Source organism: Acanthochromis polyacanthus, chromosome 8, assembly GCF_021347895.1.
Source record: "Acanthochromis polyacanthus isolate Apoly-LR-REF ecotype Palm Island chromosome 8, KAUST_Apoly_ChrSc, whole genome shotgun sequence".
NCBI lineage: Eukaryota > Metazoa > Chordata > Actinopteri > Pomacentridae > Acanthochromis > Acanthochromis polyacanthus.
The window spans coordinates 18,293,863-18,318,464 of record NC_067120.1 but is presented as its reverse complement, the minus strand read 5'-3'; the positions used below and the strand labels follow the sequence as shown (position 1 = coordinate 18,318,464).

Genomic DNA, 24,602 nt, shown 5'->3' with positions numbered 1-24,602 from the left:
CAGACAGTGACTGGTCAACTTTTCTTTTAATTTTTGAGACAGGATTAGTGCGGGTCGCAATGTGATAACTCACAGTGTGTACGTTTATCCAATTCATACTGCTGAGCTATGAGTTATTTGGACAATTTGGTAAGCTTTCTACTAGTTTGGATTTAGTCTTTGGTTATTAGTCAGTTATTATGCATTACACATCACTTATATACAGACCAATCTTGCTTAAAGGACATATATTGCTTGGATAATGGGATTCTCTCCATCACTGTTGCAGGTGTGTCTGAATGAAGCCTCGAAAAAGATTCATGTAGAAGTGGCCTATGACTGAATGGCTACACAAACTGAATCAGCCAGAATGTTACGTATCCCATGTGTAAAAAGCCATTTACTGTCCGGCTCTCTCTCACGTGCTTCTCTTCACCCACGCACTCTCTCGTTCCTCCCTCCATTCAGCTCCGTCCGCCTCTCAGCTCACCACAGGAGAGCCCAGGGTCTGGACTCTCTCTCCATCTCTGCGTTTGAAGTGTTCATGTAGCGTTGGGATCCTGCCACTGAGGTTAAAGGAGGCGTGCAGGAGACAATGAAGCACTTCAAAGAATCTCCTCTGCACAGGTGTGAGGATTAATCCCACACCGGCAAAAACAATGACACACATACAGCATTAATTAGAGTGCTCAGCAGCTTGAGGTTGCAGGTGTCTGTCGAACATAAAGCTTCTTTGACGACCCCCCGGGCACTAAGTAGGATCTTTACGTTACAAATATTACACCTAATTACCGACCCACCCTCTGGCTTGTGGTTGCACCCCAATGTAGCACATGCAAGCATATATATAGAAGAGAATGCACACGGTTGCTCTCATGAGGTCACACATTGTTCTGCACAGGTACTTAAATGTACTCGCATACACACAGACAACAACAAAAGACATGTTTCAAGACAAACAACAGCTGACAAGGTCCCATTAAACTCATAAATTCAGCATAATGTGTATGTGAAAGCTGGTATCAAACATCAGGGGGGGAAAAAAGGACAGCGCACTCTCGGCCACCACAATTGCAGTAATGGCTCTCATTAGGCTTTCCATACAAAATAACTTAATTGCAGTTTTCTTACACATGTGGTAAAGTCTCCTTTTCATGTAACTCAGACCATGTGCAGGCGCTGTCAGAGGATATAAAAAACCCATTAAAGAAAAAAGTAGTCCCCTTTAGTTTACGACCCACTAATGAGCTTTTAGTATGAAGACTATCATTTCTGGTGTCATCACCCCTGACTAAAAATATAATAAACAGGCCTGCGTGTGACAGTTGCGTCTCTCGGCTTAGATCATTTCGTGTATACTGTTTGCATGAGGATAAATTCAAATTATGCTCAGCTGTGAAAAATCGTGTAAAAGTCGCTTGTCATCATCGGGACTCATCTAAATCAAATGTGGCACAAAAGGATTTGTTGTTGCGTGTGTTGTGGGTGAGGCCCGTCGCTGCTACATTAGTGACGGCCATATGCTTTGGGTCAGGGTTTCCAGAACTTTCCTCAATAACAAAAAATCTCGCATACCAACAATGTTAAAAACTTTGATCGTTTTTTAATTTAACCATAAAATTCCCCTTATGCGTAACTTAACATAGCATCCAGATGACTTGAGTTTGTCAAATATTTAATTTTTATTTTTGTTCCACTACATTCACTTAGCATTTTTTATTGTATTTGCATGTCAGCAGATGCCATAAAATACACATAGGGAGGCACAGACTTAGATAGGAATCTTGACCTCTGTGACTAGTTTGTGAATTTTACACACACATTACTAACATAATAGCTCAAAAAACAAAACTTTGGGAATCTGGGATTTCATTTTTAGTTCATTTCTTTTTGTTTTGTGCACAACCCTAGCAACAACATATCTCAGCTATCAGATAGATTTCCATGAAATTTGATTTGGTATATTCATATTAGTATTGTAACAGCATTATCATGAGCACGCAGGCATGCAAACAAATCCTAGTCTTGTTTCATGTGTTTTTGGTTATAAAGTACATAATTTTTCACACCCACACCTCACAATTTATCCCCCCACCCATCCAGCGAGACAGTCAGGCCGTCCAGTCCACATGGAACTGATCACAATTCAACAAACACAGTGTAAATAGCAACTAGCACACCATAAACAGATTAAGTGCTGCTAGCACACAGGGGAAAAAAGGCATCCTCAGCACTTGAGAACAAATGTCACCATTTGTTTGCCAAATTACCAGCGGGGTTTGACAATCTAGATTTGATGAGGTTGTTTGTTTCATGCAGCATTAAAGTTTCAAAGAGAAGGATGAGCTAGAAAACCTTTGCTCCCGTCATGCATTTAACGTTAGTGTTGTTTGAAATACTGACATTATGGGCCTTATCCGCTGAGATAAATAGATCACTTAAAAGAGATTTGCTTTGTTTGTAAATATTTAGATTGATACTTTATCAATCTAACTGATCAATTAATGCAGTCTATGATTCATTTATAGTTATATGTAGTTTATAATCAATCATATAAGTTTCTGATACTATATATTTTTCTTTCATATATTTAGCAGTGCTACCTCCAAACTTATCCTAATCACATTTTACAGTGACTAAACTAAAAAATATGACTGTTACGATCCAACCTCTAGGCTGGTTGTAACAAAAATAACCAGAATGTTGTTGGTTTAGGTGAAGGGATTTATTGCTTAGTGGCAAAGGAACATAAAAGTGACAACAATGAACACAAGACTGGTGAGTGTTGCTAAATAAAAGAACAGAATAAAACCAAATGAAGGCTAACAGAGTTTCCCCAAACTAATCTAAACCCAAAACAAAGCAACTAAACTCCTTAGCCAAACTTAAATACATCAGCAACACCCACAACCAGTAACAAAAGCTAATACAATTGTGCAAAAACAAACTAAACAAAACTGGTGCCTCACGCTCACTATTTACACAACTCACAAAGACTCTCAACAACGAATGGCTTCTTCACTAAGCCCACAGTGTCTGTAGCACTTACCACAAGTATCTACAGACCGAAGTGGTCTGCAGTACCCACCAACCCAACCACACGTACCTACAGGCCAAAACTCATCAAAATACAAACAAAAGATCACACACCAAGAGGCACCAAGGTGGACTGATCACACATACCAGCCACCACGACTAATGACATGGTGGCAGGTCGTCAGCTGGAATGGCTGGCAGCTGGAGTTCCAGAGACTCTGGAACAACCACAGCTGAACCCACACATGTAATTTTCCCCCACACAATGGCCCAACAGGACATCACCCCAGAAACCAGAGGGCACACCAATACTGGTGGCTGTAACAATGACAACATAGAAGAGAGGACAAAGGTTGCAAGAAAGACACATCTATGAAATTATTGAAACAATACGTTTGATGCTCCTAATGAAGCAATAACTATGACACTTCCAAAGACTGAAAAGCAGTATTTCTTTCTTTTAATACATTAAAGATAGGCCTTGATTTTTTTTTTTTTTTGCTACAAACACCATTAGGGGCTATTATAAAATATGTCATAATTAGGTGATTCATTGTAATACTGAAGTACTGTTTTTATGTTGTTGTTGTTGTCAATATAACCTTTTTTTCAAAAAGTCCAAGAAGTCTTGGGACTGTGTGAGATAAAGTGAATTCATCAAATCTCTTAAAGCCCACATGTATAAAGAGGTATGATGTATCTACAGCTGCACAAAAGTCAAAAGGTCACTGAACTCTGGATAAAATACTGACATGTCAATATGCAAAGTGAAGAACTGCTTTATGTTGCATTAGATGAAATGTTGAAATGAGCAAAATACCAGTCTGAAACAAACGTCCAGCCTTTCAAGTAAATCATGGTTAAATAAAGTATTAACATGCATTCACAACCGGAAGCTCTAACTGGAGAAAAGTCAGTTCCTGTGTCCTCCACTAGAGGTCGCTGTAATACAGTGAATCTGTAACAACCAAAGGATCTCTGCCTGTCTGTATTGTTCGACAACTGTTCTGTGAAACAAGGGCACACCACATTAACTTATTAATAGATTTATTAATATGTCTCTAATACAGCCCTCTGATAGTTTGTAACTGCAAACTTTAAATGTTGGTTAAGTCCTACTGTTAATGCTGTCCTTCCTGCGTTTTATTTCCGTGTTGTAGGTGGAGACTGTATTCAGGGACTGTCCTCTGTGTTACGTTTGGGGAAGTTGCTCAATATCGGAAATTTGGCAAAACTGAGGGCGAAATATAAGTTTGCTGTCGTTCTACTTTTCAGAGTATGTTCAGAGAGGAATAATTAACAGTCAGACATAAACAACATGTCATCATGATGGTCAGGTAGAAACTTTTAGTCGGGATATCTCGCAGGATGGACAAATCGGTAACTTCCGCTACTTATATTCGTAACATCAGTTATCGTGTGCGTCGCCAGTTGTCGGATTTTCTGGATCCTCAGGACAACTGGAAAGATGTAGCGGTGTCCATACAGAAACCCAGTGGAGAGCCCAGGTACAGTCAGCACCATGTCAGGTAAGACAGGGACACACACAGCTTCATTGTTTCACTGTTTACTGAGGTAAACTACATTTATTCTGTGTATTTATTTAGCTGCAAGATAGCTAACTGCCTTGACATTTGTGCAGTTTTAGATCTATTGTTTATTTGGGCATTTGGAGTCGTAATGAATATGCAAATCACTCCATCCCATACAGTTCACAACAGCACCAATACTACTAATAAACCCTATGACCCTTTACAGTACCCCAAAGCATCATCAGGCTCCAAGCACACAGTTCTAATACATTTTATGGTGGCCCCCTCATGGTGGTTTTAGTAAATATATTCAAGAAATAAATTCCAAAACGACTGCTTTTGGATTCCTGGGAAATAGGTAGAATCACCTGTAGTAATGAATATAATTGTTTTAAAGTATGATCAGTTTAATGTCTGTTAAAGCAAATCTGTTTTAACGTCTTCATTCAAACATCCACATGGTTCTATCTATCTATCTATCTATCTATCTATCTATCTATCTATCTATCTATCTATCTATCTATTTATCTCCAGGAGGTTTGAGGGTCTCGTGGCCCAGGGTCGGAGTCCCACCGTGGAGCTGCTCAATGACTGGGGAACCACCAACAGCACAGTGGGTGAACTTGTGGACGTTTTGAAGAGTCACAAGTTGCTGGCTGCTGCTAATCTTTTGCTGCCAGGTATGATTTTTACCTCCGCCAAGGAGGTTATGTGACACCCGGCGTTTGTGTGTGTGTCTGTGTGTCCGTCTGTCTGTCTGTTAGCAAGATAACTCAAAAACGCCTGGGCAGATTCAGATGAAATTTTCAGGGGATGTAGACTATGGAAAGAGGAAGAGCTGATTTAATTTTGGTGGCAATCCGGAAAGGATCCTGGATTCTGGATCACTTTGAATTTTTAGTATGTTTTAGTATGTGGTCCAAAATATGACAAAAACATCATAGGTTAGTATGTTGTCCAACAAATTGGAGCAAGGTGTCCAGATAGCTGAACTGGTTAAGAAGGTCATTCGTAAACAGAACTGTGTCAGAGATGCAGGTTTGATTCGACCTCATGATCCTTTACTGCATGGGTTTCCTGTTTTCCTCTCTATCCTTGACGGAGGTCTGCACTCTCTGAGTGCTTTTCTAGTTTTATAAAGCCTTTACAAGAACAATCACAGGCTGCAGAAGTGTTGTTAGGATCTTAAACACTGGGAGCTCATACCAACCCAAAATTCTTTATATTTTAACCTTTAATTGCACCATTTTAAGAGTAAAATGAATATAAAATGTGGTCAAAGTTACCGATGTTCTACATTAACAGCACAAATGAGAGCAGTCAGCTAGACCACAGACTTTATGCCTTCAGTCCTATTTATATGTCTTGCACGGCTATGATCATATGTGACAAAAATCTTACCAGCCAGAGTAGGGTTTCCAACTTTTATCTTGTTCACAGTCATTTTATTCAGTTGAATTTCTGGTAACTGACTCTTTGAATAGTCCAGGAAAAGAGATGCAGGTGCTTGTAAGAGGAAAAAAGTTCACAAATGAGGTCCGACAACAAATTAGTACCCCAAAATAAAAACTAATGATAAAAAGAATGCCAAAATAAAAATAATCAGCTGCCTAGAGGTGAAAGAAAAAACATAATGTTTCTTCAAATTCTTAAAACTCTACTAACACATACATCATCTTCATCAGAATAGTGCCCACTGGTTTTCATTTTTGGTAAAACTATATATGTCTGTTCAGTATGTTCAGTGGGTGACCGTGTCAGTTAAATACCTTTCATTTTCAGCTTGTGATAGACTAAATCATTAGTCAGACACAAAGATTTAGGAAGCTGCACAATAGACAAACTACCTTCCCTGTGCACTTCATGCGCAGGTACAACAAAAGCTGCACTAACCAAGAATTCTTATCCCCAGACAGTAATAACAGTCATTTTTAGGGAAGAAAGACCATGCCTTTGACTAGTGCACCACAACCAGCACCAGCAAAATGACTTGCTCTGATGTCCTTTTTGTGCTTTTGTCCAGACACAGTGGAAGAGGTCACATCAGCAGAAACGCTGCAGATCTCCTCACCAGAAACACACAGCGACCTTGCAACCAGACTGTTGGAAGAGAGAGAACCGCAGCCGCCACCTGTCACCTCTAATCTGCAGCCTCAGATACCGCAGGAGAACACCGAACCGGCACACACAGGTGGTCAAACGGAGTTAATCCACACTGTAATTTGATTGACTTCAATGAGACATGTTAACACAGTCATGTTCATGTGCCTTTTTTTAAAAAAAACCAATGTGTCACTGACAAACTGTAGTTACCAGCTGGAAATCTCAACTTCAGACATATTAACATGATGCATGTTTTCACAATAAGTCAAAAATCATTGTGGGGGAAAATTGTACATTTGGATCGATAAAACTCAAACAAAGCCTAAAAAAGCAGTGTCAAGTGAAGAATTCAGAATTTAAAGTACAGAAATATTATGAGAAAAATATACTTAACATAACTTGTTTTGCAAATAAATAATTGCCTCTGTGGTTTACATAATTACTACCACGTTGAATTCATTTCTTGGCAACATGTTAAGTTGTGAAGCTAATTTTAGAGGCTTTTTCTGTTGTTGGGACAATTAAAATCTAGGAATGTATAATGTTTAGTATGCATGGTTTGAAAAAAACATTAAATTAGTACCTCATATATGTATATATTTGTTGTAGTACTTAAATGAATGTACCTAGCTACACCACACCATTATAAACAAGGCCATTGTAGGGTGGTTTAATGTTACTAACAAAGGTGATGTTTTAAAATCCTCACAAGCAGAACTGAAATTAATGCTGTGGCTGAGACAAGTTTTAGCTTTCCATAATTGACCAGCAGGTGGCAGCACTGGGATATTGACCACTCTCCTGTATGTTTCTCCATTAGAGTTGTCCAGTTTCTTGTACAGTGAGTTGAAGAGGATCACAGGAAACTTTGACGACCGCTCCCCATCGAACGGCGGCAGCCGACTTGGAGAGGGAGGCTTTGGGACGGTGTACAAAGGTTTCCTGAATGACAGGCTGGTCGCAGTGAAGAAACTCAATCCAGTGAGTGAAAAGATTCTCACACCAAGCACGTACATTCGTTAATCTTCTCAAGGACAACTAGGGCTACATGTTTTTAACATTGACATTTAGATGTGTGCTTATGTAATACTCAAAAACTTCATGGTACAATTTCTTTTGTTGCCTGATTCAAAAAGAAAACTTGCATGGTTTTTCACGACTAATCTGCAAGAGACGTCTGTCTAGAACAGGGGTGTCAAACTCATTTTGGTCCAGGGGCCGCATACGGCCTAATTTGATCGCAAAGGGGCCGGACCAGTAAACTTATAGCATAATTACCAAGAAGTAACAATAAGTCTTAAGTTTTCCAACGTTTTAGTGCAAAGGAGAACAAGTATATTAGAAAAATCTTTATATGTAATGAACTGTCCTTTTAAAAAATTATATAAGAAACAACCATAGATTAAAGTAAGTGCAATTTCAACACTATGAATCAATTTAACATTTATTTGTGTGCATTGTGCATTACAACTGATCACAGTGATTGTACAATGGCACAACATATTTAGTCACAGGTATGTGTAACTTAAAAACATAGTCCTGGAATTTTAAAAAAAAAAATCAAACTTATCAAGATATAGAAATTTTTTTGAAGTCTGTTTTTTCACATCTGGAAAGTAATTGTGAACACCTAAATTAACTCTGCACATCTTTAAATCTTAGTAGCAGTCTGTATGATGAGGGCAAAGCCTAGTTTGAATGGCATCCAAAACAAAACAATAATTTGCATTTCTTTGCCAGTGTTGCTGGCAATGAGAAAGTTTGAGATTAGTTTGCACTCAAAACATCTTTTTGGTGAAAAGATATGTTTCAGTTTGTTGCTTGTTAATGAATTTTTATTGCTGTTGCAGACCCATTCCCCAACAAAATCATCCCTATTGTCTTTGAGTGATTATTTCTAAATTGTGTGCTAAAAGTGTTATTCAATTTTGCAGAAAAACAAAATATTGCAATGCCAGTTTTTTTTCTAATTGCAGTTGCACTAATCACGACACAAAATCTGATCTCATTTAGGTGGATGACATGCCAATGGACAAGCTGCAAGTTCAGTTCTACCAAGAGATCCAAACTCTCAGTGTGTAAGTTTTGTACATCTAACTCTCAGCAAGATGGTGACTCAACATACTGTTGGTTGGCACATTAAACTTATATATTTACAAATGGAGGTCTGGCTTGATTACACTGTTTCTTTCACAGGTTGAAACATGAGAACTTGGTTGACATGCTCGGGTTTTCCTGTGATGAACAGCACCTGTGTATAGTATACCCCCTCATGTCCAATGGCTCTTTGCTGGACCGACTGGCTTGCTTGGTAAGCATCATTCACTACCACACAGACGGCCTTCTAGTACCTCACTTCTCACACTGAGGATTGTATGGTTCTTCTCCATTTAGGAAGGGAGTCCTCCGCTCTCCTGGCAACAGAGATGCTTGATAGCAGAAGGAACAGCGAGAGGTTTGGAGTATCTGCACTGCAGCCATCATGTCCACAGAGATGTTAAAAGGTACACAGAGTGAAGTCTTTCTGATTTGTAGGGCCCTTTAAATGATCTTTTATTAAAATAACAGTTTTTCAGTTTACAGAAATTTGCTTTTTCAGTTTCTTGCTGAGAGTTAGATGAAAAAACTGATAATGCCTTTTAAACATTAAACCACAGACAACAGCTTGGTAGCTTAGCATTAAAATAGTGAACAGGTTCATTATTGGTTAACAATTCTGCTATTGTACAGATTAGCCAAATATATTGTGTGTTGTTTAAATGGGCAAAATTAGTTAACATCTTGTTTTACAGCTTGGTTCAACAAACAAGGTAAAGTGTCATGCGTTGATTAGTGAACCTCAGATGTGCTACGAGGAGGATTTTGTGATCTTTAGGTACAGCCAGAACAACTGTTTGTCATCGTTTCCAGCTAAGCTAAGCTAACCTGCTACTTTAGCTTCATATTTAACTTCCTGAGCTGCAAGGACCTTTTGAGTGTTGTTTTTTCCTTTTTTGTCTTTGCTCCTTTCATATTTTTGCTCACTGTTGGCTCCTATTTTACTACAATACAAAATCCTCTATGGAAACAGCACAACCATGACTAGAAGTAGAGAGAAATCAAACATATCTTATGTGCAGCGTGGCACAGGTGGAATGCTGTATAACATTAGATCATGAAAACTATCTGAAAAATTTCTTTTATTATGTATTTTACAATAATTGAAAAAAAATGGGGCTACATAGTGGCTCAGTGGTTAGCACTTTCGCCTTGCAGATAGAACATTCCCGTGTCTGCTTTCCCAGAATCTTTCTGCATGGAGTTTGCATGTTCTCCTTGTGCGTGCATGGGTTTCCTTCGGGTACTCCGGCTTCCTCCCACAGTCTGAAAACATGCTGAGGTTAACTGGTAACTCTGAATTGTCCGTGGGTGTGAATGTGATGTGATTGTCTCTATATGAAGCCCTGTGATAGACTGGTGACCTGTCCAAGTGTGTTGCACTTGTGGAATCAACATGTGCAACATTTTTTCAGTTGCTCTGGGAAAAACTGGTGGCTCCACATACCATAGATAATTACTGTTGCTATTTACATTTTTACAACCTCTACAAACTCTGTGTATTTCACGCCTCTCTGCACATGACCTCCAGAAAAATATTTCTCCGTGCAGAATGTATCATCCAATAATCTGCCCATCTGTATAGCTTTTTTGAGCCACGCTAGCATTTATTCATGGATCAAGTCTGTTTTTGTTTCCTCTCAGTCTTTCTCATCATCTCGTCTCTACTCTGTAAATGCAGCCTGCAGTTCAGCCAACAACTCTGTGATTTTTTTGTCACGCGACTGTTAGTCACAGCTAAATCAGCCATGGCCTCTCAGTTGTGCGAGGAGCACAGATTTGTATTTTGTTTTTCAAAATTCTGGTGCAAATCCATAGTCAGACATTACTCCATAATGAATAAAGTGATTTTAATGAATTATCACAATTTTACACTTATATACGGTCATGTTTAAATCCAATAATTCTTTCTGTTTTCACCATTTCTGGCTCTTACAAAGTGTAGTTTAGATTTTAAAAAAAAAGGTAACATGCCTTTCAGACCCACTGGCAGGTTTTTGAGGAGACTTAACAGACGTGAGAGTTGCACTGATCATCTCATGTAACTCTTGGCAAGAAATTCATGAAGTACATTTAATCATTCTTTTAACATGAGCAGAAAAATCGTATGTTTTAAATCACCTTATGTTTAACTGCTCGCTGTCACTCATGTTTTTTCTGTTAGTGCAAACATCCTCTTAGATGAAAACTTTGTGGCTAAGATCTCAGACTTCGGGCTGACGAGAGCTTCGGCCAATCAGACGTCGACAACCATGATGACGGAGAGGATTGTTGGTACCTGTGCTTACATGGCACCAGAGGCACTAAGAGGAGAGATCACACCAAAATCTGACGTCTTCAGTTTCGGAGTGGTAGGCTCTCTGCAGACACGCTCACATGCGTTACGCTAGGAATAGAGAAACTGCAGCTGTAATGTTCTCCCAAACTACTGACACATACATAATTGCAGGAAACAAACATTATAATACACATTTCTTCCCATTTGTGAAAGTAGAGCTGTATATTGTGCATCATCTTGCATTATTTCCCATTTTAAAAAAAAATCTGTGTCACTGTTTTTTTTTTTTTTTGGATGCAGCTGTACAGAGTTAGTAGCTAAATGTAAAACATATGATCCATCGCATGAATGATACATTGACTGACAGTTCACTATACACAGCACATTCAGCGGGTCTTATTTGGACAGCTGTGGGAACATTACAGTGTCTGTGAAGCTACCTGGCACACGGAGGCGTAATAAAGGTTCCCTGTTGCCCAGAGCCATGTGATTAACCCTCATCTGTCTGCCATCTACAGGTGTTGTTAGAAATATTGTCTGGACTCCCGCCATCTGATGACAACCGGGAGTCACAGTTCTTGGTAAGCTGCACAGAAGAGGCCTTCACTGTGTACCTGTCAAGCAACAGTTTGCGATTACAGCCTCATAAAGACTTTGCATTCCATAAGCATCAGTTAATAGAGTAACTGAAGCTAAGTTTAATCTCTGCTTGTGATATGCTGAGCAATCCCAAGTGCTGTTTAATACTCAAATCCATTTCTTGGGAGTAAATGCCGATGGAAAATTCGTGCAGCACGATAGAAGCAGTAATACTAACTGTGTTCTCTCCCTCCCTCACTCTCCAAGATGGATGTGAGGTATGAAATAGATGATGAAGATGAGAACCTCACTCTCGAGGATTTTATGGACAAAAAGATGAAAGACTGGCAACTGAGCCATGCGGCGACTATCTACTCTCTGGCCTGTAACTGCCTGCATGACAGGAAAAACAGACGGCCAGTCATCAAACAGGTACAGTCAGGAAAAATACTGGCAGATATTCTACGGGTAAAGTGTGTGGACCAAACTACTGTCTTGGCATCTGTAGTGCTTTATGTATGTCACCTTGTAGTTGGATTTTGAGCTTCAGGATGACTGATTAGTCTGGTGAGGAATACCTAATGATAAGAAAACCAACAATGTCTTCTTAAGTTCTCTCAGTACTCATCCACAAGCCTAGTTAGTTATACTCGATAATTAAATCTTTGAAAACAAAGCACAAATATAGCTTCCTTTTAATTAATGGCTCATTAATTTCCTCAAGCAGGAGGCCTGTTAGCAAACATTACTCAAACAGGAATAAATAATACACTTGTTTGACACTGTTGTGAGCTTGTGTGCCACTGAGCATTTACTGCAGCAGAACAGTGTGTGAATTAAAATTAATGGCAGTAATAAACAAACAAAAAAGCACTAAGAGAGCGCAGTACTCTGCCAAGACTGCTCAGTTGTTGTATGATTTCAGATAAGTCCTGATAATGATACGAAAATCCTTAATAAATCTGGGGATCTAGATTATAAGCCCCACCACTGCCAGAATTTAATGAGGTGGTCCTTATGTCTTTTCTGACCTTCACTGAAAATTTTATCCAAATCCGTTTGTCCGTTTTTGAGTGATGTTGCACACAAACAGATGAACAGACAGACAAACGTTCGCTGATCGTCACATAACTGTTCCTTGGCGGAGTAATAATCAGTCAGTCAGTGCAACATTATGACTCCTTGGACTTTCATTCAATAGCATTAGAAAGCAGCAAAAGAAGAATTAGTTTAAATGAGTAAACAGAATATTTGAAGCTGAATTCCGGTTGTGTAATACAGAATAAAGAAAAATCCATTTTCGCTACAAAAATCTGTTTAGTTTCATGTTCTTGCTACCATTTCTCCTGAATTAAGTGTAACTAAATTGATTTCTTAAAGTTTGGCTTTAATCCAGTATGAAAGAATCTGACACAAATGAGTGTAGCATAGGATTTAACTCTCTAAAACACATAAAAATAAGGAGTCCTTGCATTATTTGTAGAATTTTGTAATCTTGTTGTAAAGACTGCCATCTGCCTTCACAGGTTCTTTCAGAGATTCGGGGAGTTGTCAAAAGCGTTTCACTGGAGTCAGACGTGTGACTGAAGCAGAGCGTCCCAGGGATTTCTCAGCCGTCTCTAGTCCGAGCAGACTGACAAATGAATTTTTATCTACAGCAGAGTTTTATATAAACGAATGTTTCTTATCGACTGTGATGAACCAAAGTATATTTACATCAAAAATATTCATGTAATAAAAAAAATCCTGTGTACTGTTTTTGATAAGATATATAGCTTAATTTGTGACTGTTACAGAAATACTGCACTATGCGGCAATACCATTACACACATTATGAGGTTGTTCTGTCAGATTTGATGGCTTAATGTACCGACAATGCTGAAAACAACTGTTCTTGCATTTATTATGGCGACACTTGAAGGAATAAAATGAAAGCGTGTGATTTAAATATTTTATTTTTCTTCTTAAAAGAAAGATTTGTAAGAAAACAAATAAGACCAAACATGATTTTCTTCTATTATAATGACACCGTATGAAGATAAAGGGAGTTTCCCTTCAAACATGAGGTGAGCTTAGTAGTTTGCCTAATATTAATCAGTAGACCAGTGGATGTGGCAACACTTTGATCAAGGTACTTATAGTATTCCCTTTCCTATCCGGTAGCTTAGCATTCCCTCCTATATGGGAGCCAGCAAGGTTTGAGTAGCTTCCTCTTGTGAAATCGGAGATGTATTGATGTAATATTTCTGGAAGCCCCAGTACGTTCCACTGTGATCCTCACCGACACAGACAATCACCAGACTGTTTCTTAATCATAGAGCATCACACAGCTACAATATGTACATTTACAGCACTTGCATAGAAAAATAAGTTTCTCAGCAGATGATTTTTCATGTAAACCACAGTTATATCAAAAAAGAAGTCAATTTTCCAATATAAAATGCACTGTTAAATGAATCAATAGACACAAGTGGGATAATTAGAATCTTTTCTGCTTTGGAGCACCTCATTGTGCAAACAGTAGGAGACAAATGTTGAACACGTTAGACACGGAAACATTAACTGACACGGACTTAAGGAATGCAAGTTAAGAATTTGAGCATGTGAACTCAAAAATGGGGGAATTTCATATCATATTGGCGCAAGTTCACATTAGTCGCACTAACAAGTCTGAGAGCTGGCAACACTGGAAAAACCTCATCTTCCACTTTGTTTGGGCCTCTTTGACTCACTGTCAAGTATCTTTTTGTGAATATGCTAACATACATAAATACGCTTCCATTTGGCAAGCTACAAATGGAAATTCTGAAGTGTGTCATTGCTCAGTTGTCCTTGGCGTGCATAGTTGGGTCTCTGGGTGAACTCTGGGGGAATTTGAGGTTGTCGTCTTATTCTTTTAAACAAGCGTGTCAAATATGATTTCCCCCCCCCATCGCAGGAATGTTCCACTGTGGAACGTGCTCGGCATGGAGGTGGTGGTCGAGTGCTGAGGTCTGCTTAATCTTCCTCCTCTCCCTCGGCGGGTGGTCGGGTGATACGGCGGCCACCCCTCTTACCAGCGGGGCCTTTGGGCTTGGCAAAGGCCTGCTTGTGTGCATGCTGCTTGGGATGCACCTCCTCATACAGGAAATCACTCGTCAGCTCATCCCCATTGTCAATTTCCAACTGGGAAACAGAAAGGGCACATATGAGCAGATGTACTGGACTGCTGAATCTCCTTTAACTCCCACTCTTTGAGCAATTGATCTTATTTTTGTAAATAATGGTCTACTGCGCTCATGCCCATCAGTTTCAAATAACATTTCAAATTCTTTGTGACCCACAAAACACAAAACAAATTTGACTTGTCAAAAAAATCCCCTTAGACTTCCTGAAAGCCTCTACTTCAGAGAAGTAATGACTTCACATTCGATATTTCAGTCTCTTCTCTGTTCTTGCTACACTGCAAAACCTCAAAACTTACTAAGTCTATTTGTCTTATTTTTAGTCAAAATGTCTCATCCCACTTGATTTAAGATAAATTCACTTAACAAGAGACACTTCAGCAGGATTGTGAGACTTGTTTTAATCCTCCTGTTGTCCTCATTTACAGGCACCAAAAAATTGTTTCCTTGTCAGAAAAAAAAATTCAAAAATTCAGCAAAAAAATTCCCCAAATATCCGAAAATTTGCAAAACCTTCAGGAAGGTTTCCCTTAAAAGTATTATTTTTTAAAAAAAAAAAAAAAAAAAAAGCTCCCAAATTTGGCAAGAAAATTCTAGTAAATATTTTCAAAAAATGAGTTAAAATCTTCCAAAAAAAAATCCTAAAAGTATTCAAAGTTAAGTAAGAACATTCACAAAAAAAATCCAGTGAGATTCACTGGGTTTTGGTAGATTTTTTTGTGAATGTTCTTAAGAAACATTTTTAACATTTCTTTTTTTCCCCATCAAAAAATTTTCAAAGATTTTCCAAAAATGTTGAAAATGTAATCATCAGAAGTTTTACTGTGAAAATATCTTTTTTTCCCCACATTTTCAAACTTTAAAACGGGTGAATTTTGACCCGCAGGACGACACAAGGGTAAAGACAGCGCATCTTAAATATCTCGTTAAGTCAAACAATCTTGAAATTGTCTTGTTTTGAGTTAAATTTTACAAGAAAACTCAAAATAAGTTTAATACATCTCAGATTAGGAGGTTAGGTTACATGAGAGCAAAAACCTATTTTGGAGTGAAAAACTGCTTCTTTTTTTTTCTTTTTTTAGCTTATTTGAACACACCTAAGCTTGACAATCCTGGTTACTTATAGTTTAGTAAAAGTTTTCCCAGCTGATCTTAATATCTCAATATTCTAAATATCATATCTTATTTCAAGAGATCTTACCAAGTCATTTTCACTTGTTCTATTGGCAGATTTTTTTCACTTATTTCAAGGTAAAAGTTCCTTGAAATAAGTGTTTTTCCTTCTTGTTTTGAGAGGGGCATTTTTTCCAGTGTACTTTAAAGTGAGCTGGACTCAGCGACAAGAAGAGTTTTACGCTCTTGACCACAATTTTTCATCATGACAGGTAGCTGTTTTTTTTACCTGTTAGCACAATAACATGCTGTGAATTTAGCATTGTTCTTCAACCCCTTTTTCCTACCCTGGAACTTTGCTGTACTCAAGGTGAGGGGCATCCATCTCAGTTGTGTTTTGCTGGAAGACGCACTGAGTGTTATTCCTGTTTCTGTGGGGTGGTTCCTTACCTTTTTCTCAATCTCAATCTGGAGCTTGTTTTCCACCATGTCAACCAGGGGGTTTTTGCAGCTGGAGTACAGCATCCTCTCTCGGATGGAACAGTTGTACCCTGGCATAGAATAAATGAAGACTGCAAAGAAAATAAAGAGGAAACTGAAATGAGGGAACATGAAGTACCATTTAGAGCAACATAATACTGCACAAAAACAGTGACTTCCTCAGCTGTTCAGAAAACTTGAGAATCTATTCACCTGTAGACTCCAAGTAGTCGCCCTCGTGGGAATGTTTGTAGAGGAAGAAGTGGTAACGTGCAGAATCTTTGGGGATTCTCATTGGCAGGTCTTTCAACTCTGTTGGCTCAGTGCTGCACAGTCGAATCAGCTCTTGTTCTTGATCTACGTGCTGTTCACAAAGATAATGAAATGTTACTCTCAATCTAGGCAGAGGGTGCTTGAACCCAAATCCCTGCTTTAAATGCCAGACCAATTTGGAAAATCTCTGTGGGGGCACTTAAGTAGCAAACCGCCCCCCCTATTTTCAGGTGTGTTTGAGTGAAACTGGTCAGTAGCCAGAAGTAAAACTTCAGCGGACAAACAGAACAAAACAAATGGCTTCTCTGCAAAGCGTTTCGACTAACAAACAAAAAGGGAGCTGAGGAGGACGCAACAGTGGCCACAATTATTCCTTTGTACTTTGAGCTGATCCGATCTTGTGACATGAACCCTCTGAATTTCAATGAGGAGAAACAAAGGCTTTTTGGGCAAAAATGAGTAACTCATTGTATCAATCTAGAAACAACTCCTGATCAAAAAAGAAATCTCTACCTCTCCGAACAAGATAAAAGAACTGATTTCCACATTCAGATCACTACTGCAACTCACCAGCTGCACGTAGTTGATTTTCTTGTCCCTAAAACGTTCAAGTGCTGCGACGGCGTCTTTGTGAAGAGGGAAAGCCACTCCCTGCAGTGTCTGCTGCTTGGTGTCCACGCTTATGTCTGTCTGCACCTGAACAGAGACGCACACAAACACAAAAACAAGATGCGCTTTAGGTTTCTACTGTCCCACTATCCTCACTGCGACACACTTCATTAAACAACAGCAATTATGGTAATGAGGCCTTTAAATAAGCTGATCAGTGCACTACTTCTATAATAACAACAACAGTGGGTCATGGTAATATGATTTGCTATAATTAAATCTTTATTAATAGGCACATTTACACAAAAGCATGCTCCAACACCCAAACAGATAATTGACTCTGCAATAACAACCTGTTGTATACAGGAAGGAAGCAGTTTCTCACATCTTCCTGACTTCAGTTCACAAAAAAGTGTCACCAAACACGTGCACGCACATTCAAGGCAGAACAAACTCTGCTATTTCAATTCAATCATGCGGGGACAAATCAATGCCATCTTCTGTGAGAGCGTCAACAGGCTTCCACTGATGATTCTAATAGTTTCTGAATGAGCCAAATGGAATGAATATTCTTCATTTCAGTCATCTGGAAATAACAAAAAGGTTTACAAGAGCAACAAACAGCTCTGAATGCTGGAACACGGCGATTATAGATGAGGTGCTTGTATCGGAAGTGACAAGGCGCCTCCACGAAATCACACAGAAAACTGGAAACGCTGGAAGGATTACACTGATGGATTGCATCTATTTTTAGAGGCCCGTTCCCACAAAATGAAATGCCGTGCAAACATGATTGAGCTGCCGATGTAGCTACCTCGCATACCAAAAAGGATTGTGGGTCTTCTCATCCATCTGCTTAGTAAAAGGCGGGCAGTCTCCAAGGCATGGCAATGATAAATATTTCAAAGCCTCTTTTTTTTCATCTGGCCAGTACAGATTAATGGTATATTATCTTCCCTCAACAGCTGCTCAAGAGGGGACGAGCACAAACCTCACTTCCCGGTTGCACTGCTGCTTTTAATTGACCATACTTTGGAGGGACGACTGCACTACTCAAAGCACTTCCATAAATGGTAAAAAAAAAGAAGACAGTTCTTGTTTATGTGGCAGCCTGAGAGAGCAGCAATTAGAAAAAGGTGGTTTCTCAAAAAAGAAGAGCACAACTGGGTTCATTTGTAGGAGTGCTTCGGGAAGTCTGAAACTTCAAATGCAGCTTTTTGAAAGTTCTGTCTGGCGCACTCTGTCTGGTGGTGCCCTGAAGCTCCTCACACGACCAGCGTAAACACTGCTGAACGACGTTAGCAGCGAGCAGCGGATATCACATTACAGTGTTGCTTTTTCGTATCACCACAAAAGGCAAAGCACAAAGATAGAGGTGAGCTGTGGCCCATACAGAATCACTGCCAAATACTCTAACCGCTCCCATTTGCATGTAGCGCTGAACATAAAAACTTAAGGTAGGAGCACTCGTTAAAAAAAAAAAAAAAAGCCTTTCTTGAGCCACTGTTTAGATAAGGCTAAACGAGATTTACGACTGTAAACAATCCTTCTTATGGAGCCACGGGCGAGAGCTGTACAAGCCTAATAGATTCATCTCTGCCAACATCCTGCTGTTCTAATGCATCAGCATCTCTGCACTGTGTTGATACTGCCAGGCAAGCATATGCACACTTGCACTGCTGCTGACCTTGTGCTGTTTGGAAGGCTGCATCGCTGGCCTTCATTGACACCCCGCACTGCTTCTAGTGGGATTTACATCTCGCACACAGGAGATGTGATAAGGAGGAAGCATGCTGCAAGCTAATGTCAGCTATTTTTTTCCCTCTCCAGCTAAAGCCTCGAGAGTAAGGATGACGTCGCATCATCTCCTTTCAGAACTGAAACGGAGCCTAATCCACAGCCATTTCAGAACATATCAAACCAGACAAATTGTCAACAGGTGGTGAATTCTGTGGAGACGAGCACTCCGCAGTACTTTATTTCCTCCATGATGATGATTACAAATGTATGTGGTGACCAGAATATGACATCTGAAGGCCTTGTCTGTGTCTGTGTGTCTGCGTTTACCTCATTTAGCTTGATCTGTCTCAGTTCCTCCTCTGCAGCAGTGAGGGGCAAAGGAGCAGCCTGCGAGGTCAGATACTTCCTGTAACCGCTGAGGTTCAAATCGTCCTGGGTCCAAAGAACAGCGCAATCACACATCACACAATAAAACAGCCTGACTCACTAATAGGACAATCGCAGCTCCTATCTGCTGCAAAAAGCATTCAACGCTGAAGCTTAACTTGTGAATGGTAGACTCTTAAGCTTCGGACGGACGTTTGAGCACATAATAGAGTTTTTCATTTCATTTCAAGTGTTGCTGTACGACCAACCTTTGCGGTAGCGAAAATTTCATCCTTGATGTGCCCGCCTCCAAACTCTTTCTTCAGTGTTGCCCTGGTAGCAGCGTATAACATTTTATGTCGCACCTGTTAAGAATATAAAGAAGATCTTGATCGCTGAGTGAACTAGTAAACAGGCTGACGAATTATTTTTGCAGAAAATTGTAATCGCTTTTTTATTTGTCTATTCTGAATGTTCATCACTGTTTCTTATAGAAACAATAAATTATAGCAAAGAATTCATCTCATGAGCACGACTGTGTTGTAAATTGCCTTTAACTGCTGCTTGTGTATGGTAAAAAGACAGCAACAAAGCACTACTAGTGGACAAACACTGGACAGGGTACCTTTAAATGCTCACCCTGTCAAATTTGTGAATTTACCCCACATAACTACAGCTGAATAAAAAGGCCTGATCCATTGTTTTGTCAGTTGCAAATGAGTTAGCACTATGAGCAAACTCCTTTACAGTCATAATAGATACCAGCTCTCGTCTGAGAGAGTTTCTATTTCTCCCTTTTTACTAATTATTTAATACATGAAAGAATAATACAGTGATCTTTTCCCCACACGGCACTCCACAGAAGTACTCTCCATGCACAGACAGAATGTTGCTCTGATGCGCGTTTCACAAGCAGCCATGTGATGACAAACAAGGATCATACAATCAGGATAAAAGGCAGAGGGAGGGGGCTGTGCTACAGAAAATTATACAATGTTTCGCCGTAGAAACATTTTGAGCGATATTGTACTTTGATTTTTTTTTTTTCCATTATTTGTTTGGAATGTTTTGTGTTTGGGCCGTTTATCACATTACATTTGACATAGATGTCACAGCAGCATTACTAATTTATGCACCAGACGGACAAGATACACTGTGGTTAGTGTTTGTAGTTTGAACACTAACAAACAATGTTTAATATAAATAAAATGCTTGATGCACATGTGGAGCAGATATTTCTACATCAAGCAATGTAAAATAAATGTATTCTGCATATCATATTGTTTCTATATTTACATTGAATTTGAGTGATATAGGAGCACACATACCAATTGTAGGTAAAAACATAGCTGAATTTGGTAGTAGGCTTATAAAAAAAAGATAATGAAGAGCCATTTGAGAGGTGAAACAGCTGGCTCTTATTGCCGAGTCAAGCCAAATGGTCTGGCGCACCGATAAAAGTCCATCACTAGAATCAAAAACGCACTAGATCAATTTAGTCATGGCAGCATGTGTGCGCTGGTTGTGAAATAATTTTGCAACTTCCAGACAAGCCTCAACCTGAAGCCCTGTGCTTTGAGCTAGAGGAATGTTAAGCTCAGCTACGTTGTCCAGAAAGTAAAATCTGAGCTCAGCTCCACTGTGAAGTTAGAGTGCTACAAACACACTGCGATCTCTTCTCTTTGCCACATTCCTCTTTCCACTGCTACAGAAACAACATTTGTCTGTTTACTTGTCATGCCTACTATGAATCAGAGTCACTCCTCATTATAAGTGGTTCATCAAGTTTAGTGAAAGTGAATGACAGTGACTTAGGTAACTAGGAGTGGGTCGAGAACACACCAAATGCAAAACACAAATTTGCATGACAAGAAAACAAAGAATGACAAACCCATTTCACCTTAGAGGCAGTAAGAGAGTGAATTTTAAGTCAGGGAATGAGAGCTTGAGGCCAAGTGCCATGCTATTTGGAACACCATAATCTACCCATATTTAGATTTCAGGAGGCCTGTTAGGAAATAATGAATGTATACAGAGAAGGACTGTCTTGATGTGGAAAACCCCACCCATCTGATACCCAAAGAGGAGGACAAAAAATGCCATGAAGAATGAAAAACTATTCATTAAAGTCAGTGCAGGCTGAGTTTGCTTACAGTAGAGTGGTCCGGTGACCAGGCCAGGAAGATCCACTCATAGCCTTGGTTGTTAGTGGAGTCCAGCCGGTACAGAATATAGCAGGGCACGTCATCCTCGAGGAGGGGCAGCACTAAGGAATCATACTCCTGGTCCCATTTCTTTGATGCTTTCCTGGTGGCGCCCAGAGTCAGCTGCTCTGGAAAGCAGATGTGTGCAACAAAAATTTCAGCACCGCATGGGTTTGTTAGTCATGCTGACACTCTAACGTCAGCTTTAGCAAAAGTTTGGGCACAAGTACAAGTTCTGAGTTTTCCTGGCAGAAGAAGCTGTAAACAAACGCCAGGACTCTGGGACACTGCTTACCATCCTCAATGACGATCTTTAAGGCTCGATACTGATCTCCGCTCTTGGCACTGGCAAAGACATCCTTCACATCATTCCCCGCTGAGGATAGACAGAGAGAGGGTCAGACTCTTTCTGTTTTAAACAGAAGTTTGCTCGACAACAACACACTCTTCCTAACATGGCCACTTAGAGTCATGGATTGTGAGTCTGGACCTTAAAGTTTCATGAATTATGCTGTGAACCATCAGACATCACCCAAAGACAAACTACGCACACTAAACATGTGAACTTCAATGAAACATTCTGAACAACCTTAAGATCAAACAAACAAAAACAAAGAACTAACTTTGTGCTGCAACAACTTTATAGCCACTTACACTAGATATTGCTGGGTTTCAGTGAATAAAGACTGGCCACCTTTGACCCCAAACCCTGGCACAATAAAAAATGTCTTTGTACTGTTTCAACTGTCAATTTTACCAGCGTCCTGATGATCTTAGCTGCAGTGACTGTGCAGTTTTTCACTCGAATAACCTTGCCAAAGCTGGGTCAAAGACAGATACGTATAGATTAATTCTGCAGGAGGGCAGACATGCATAACTGTAACAAGTGTTTCTGATAACACAAATGCACATACACATTAATGTATTTTTGAAAAAGGGCACTCCGATACTGGAATTGTTTTCTTTTTTCTGCACAAATTGAGTATAGTTGGATATAGGCATACACAAATAAAGAGGAGTACTGTAAATTAGAACAACCCCCAGAGTAGGATCTGCATTCAAATTCAAGATAATGTGTATAAACCCAGCAGCTTGTGGCAAAGAGTTAGCGCAGACATTTGCAGTAGCTACCTCTACCTGTCTTTTATGAGCTCACCTAATTTGCAATTTGTTTAACCTGAGGGTAAATGCATTTTTCTGAATGTTGACTGTGAAAAATTCTGCTACGCTGCTGAAATATATAGCAGGAGGTCACTCTCTATTTAAGTCCGTTTTTATAATAACACAGTGTGGGTAATCTCGGTGCTTCTCACGTATTTATGGGAACAGCAGCAGGTACCAGGCCAGCAGTTTGTTTAAATGAAGGCGTCGCCCCTCCATTCAAAGCCCAAACTAACGTTACAGGAGTTGAGCTTCATGTTGAAAAGCTCGTGTGGCTTAGTAGTATTGTGAAAAAGAAGCTAAGAGTAGTCGTGATTTAGGTAGCGGGTGCAGTGGCTAAAGACTCGAGGATTAGGTTCTCTACAGCTAAAGTGCCCAAACAGAGCACCGTTGAGCTCACACATCACGGCAGCTCTGAGCTAGCTAGGAGTGGCTAGCTAACTTGACGCTAGCTTCTCGATGCAATGAATTGTTTCAGGGGCATAAAGCTCGCCCCGCCTAAAGCAAACAGCCTCACAACAAAATACAGAAACACGGAGACATGGGAAGAGCAGAAACACATCTACCTTGAATGCCCGTTTGATGTGACATTGTGTCTTTCGTCGGATAAAGAGCTGATGCAGCTGATCAGGCGAAACCAGGACAGAGAAGCAGGAAGAGGACTACACTGACAAGCCCCGCCCCGAATGTGTCGTCATAACAAATAAATCACATGACGTGGGCAATCAATTAGATTTTATTTTTTAAAATTATCAATATCGTTTTAATTGTTATTTGTGATAGTTAACATTATTGTAGGTCATTGCAACAACAAAGAACGGAAGCAGAAAGAGTGTAAGAAGCCTTCCAGAATTGAACAGTTTTAAGGATTTTATCAACAAATATGTGCTGCATTATTACCTAATATTGTAATGCTGTCTTGAGAGAGAATCTTTTAAAACTCTTGCTTCTCTTTCATGTACAGTTGTATGTAAACACTGGACATCTCTGTACAAATTATGTGTTTCATTCATTTCTGATGAATGGCGACATTTAAAAAGCTTTGTCTGAGCTCTGCTTTGGATTATTGCCCTCATTGTTGTCAGTTTCCCCACTGACTGGCTGACTGGCAAACATGACATTTGCATTAATAATTTATTTATACTTATTTGAATCAATCCCTCCCTCTACCTGTGCAGTGTTTCCTGGAGTTTGCACTCAGATAAACAGAACTGGCACAGAAATGGGTCTTTGCAGTGATGCCCATAGAAGAGCAGTTTTAAATTCAACAAATAACCTTTTAGCAAGAAGTTCTTTAAGGAATCATTCTCTCTAACAGTTCTTTAAACAGCCTGCAAAGGTGCCTCGAAGAACCAGCAAGAAATGTTTCTTTTTGGCACCATGAATGGTGCTCCAAAAAACTTTTGCAAGAAAGTGAAATGTAAGAATGTGCAGCAATTTTGGATCTTCCATTATAGCACACTTGAAATTGTGACGTTGCGTTGGACATTTTGTACTGTTTTGTGATGGCTTATAGTTATAATGAAGACAATTATTAATATACAGCTGTAATTGATGCTACCAACCAAATAACTCAATATTTATTATGTACTACATTTAAGGTGCTCTTGCCTTCTTTTTTTTCTACAGACATACCTTGGTAAATGTTGTGAAAGAGCTCAATTTTAACTCCATCTGCACACTGCACTTGTTCTAAAATGACTCTGGTTTATCAAGATGTTCATTAGTGGAACAACATATTGCCACTCCCCTGTCAACTGAACTTTTATGTAACTCCTGTGCAAACTTGTGGGGCTTTGGTTCACTTTGTTGATCTTCCAGATTTTGTCTTATCTTCCACAGTTGAATCACATCGCCAGTGGTGGAAACTGCAAACTATAGGCACTTT

The 24,602-nt window shown here is 39.5% G+C and overlaps 2 protein-coding genes across 2 annotated transcripts; one reads left to right on the top strand and one right to left on the bottom strand.

Moving 5' to 3' along the window:
• The first annotated feature begins 4,197 nt into the window (after window positions 1–4,197).
• irak4 (interleukin-1 receptor-associated kinase 4) lies at window positions 4,198–13,552 on the top strand. The gene is made up of 11 exons (XM_051951956.1): window positions 4,198–4,544; window positions 5,082–5,227; window positions 6,571–6,738; window positions 7,471–7,631; window positions 8,664–8,728; window positions 8,847–8,961; window positions 9,045–9,154; window positions 10,912–11,098; window positions 11,544–11,606; window positions 11,872–12,036; window positions 13,131–13,552. Exons 1-11 carry the CDS (start codon window positions 4,384–4,386, stop codon window positions 13,185–13,187), a joined length of 1,398 nt encoding a protein of 465 aa, XP_051807916.1. The 5' UTR covers window positions 4,198–4,383; the 3' UTR covers window positions 13,188–13,552.
• Window positions 13,542–23,396, bottom strand: twf1a (twinfilin actin-binding protein 1a). The gene is made up of 9 exons (XM_022211586.2): window positions 23,281–23,396; window positions 21,849–21,929; window positions 21,503–21,681; window positions 19,619–19,714; window positions 19,311–19,415; window positions 17,205–17,330; window positions 16,575–16,725; window positions 16,332–16,453; window positions 13,542–14,769 (listed from the first exon to the last, which is right to left on the bottom strand). The coding sequence occupies exons 1-9, from the start codon at window positions 23,303–23,305 to the stop codon at window positions 14,602–14,604; spliced, it is 1,053 nt and encodes a 350-aa protein (XP_022067278.1). The 5' UTR covers window positions 23,306–23,396; the 3' UTR covers window positions 13,542–14,601.
• Window positions 23,397–24,602: the final 1,206 nt, after the last annotated feature.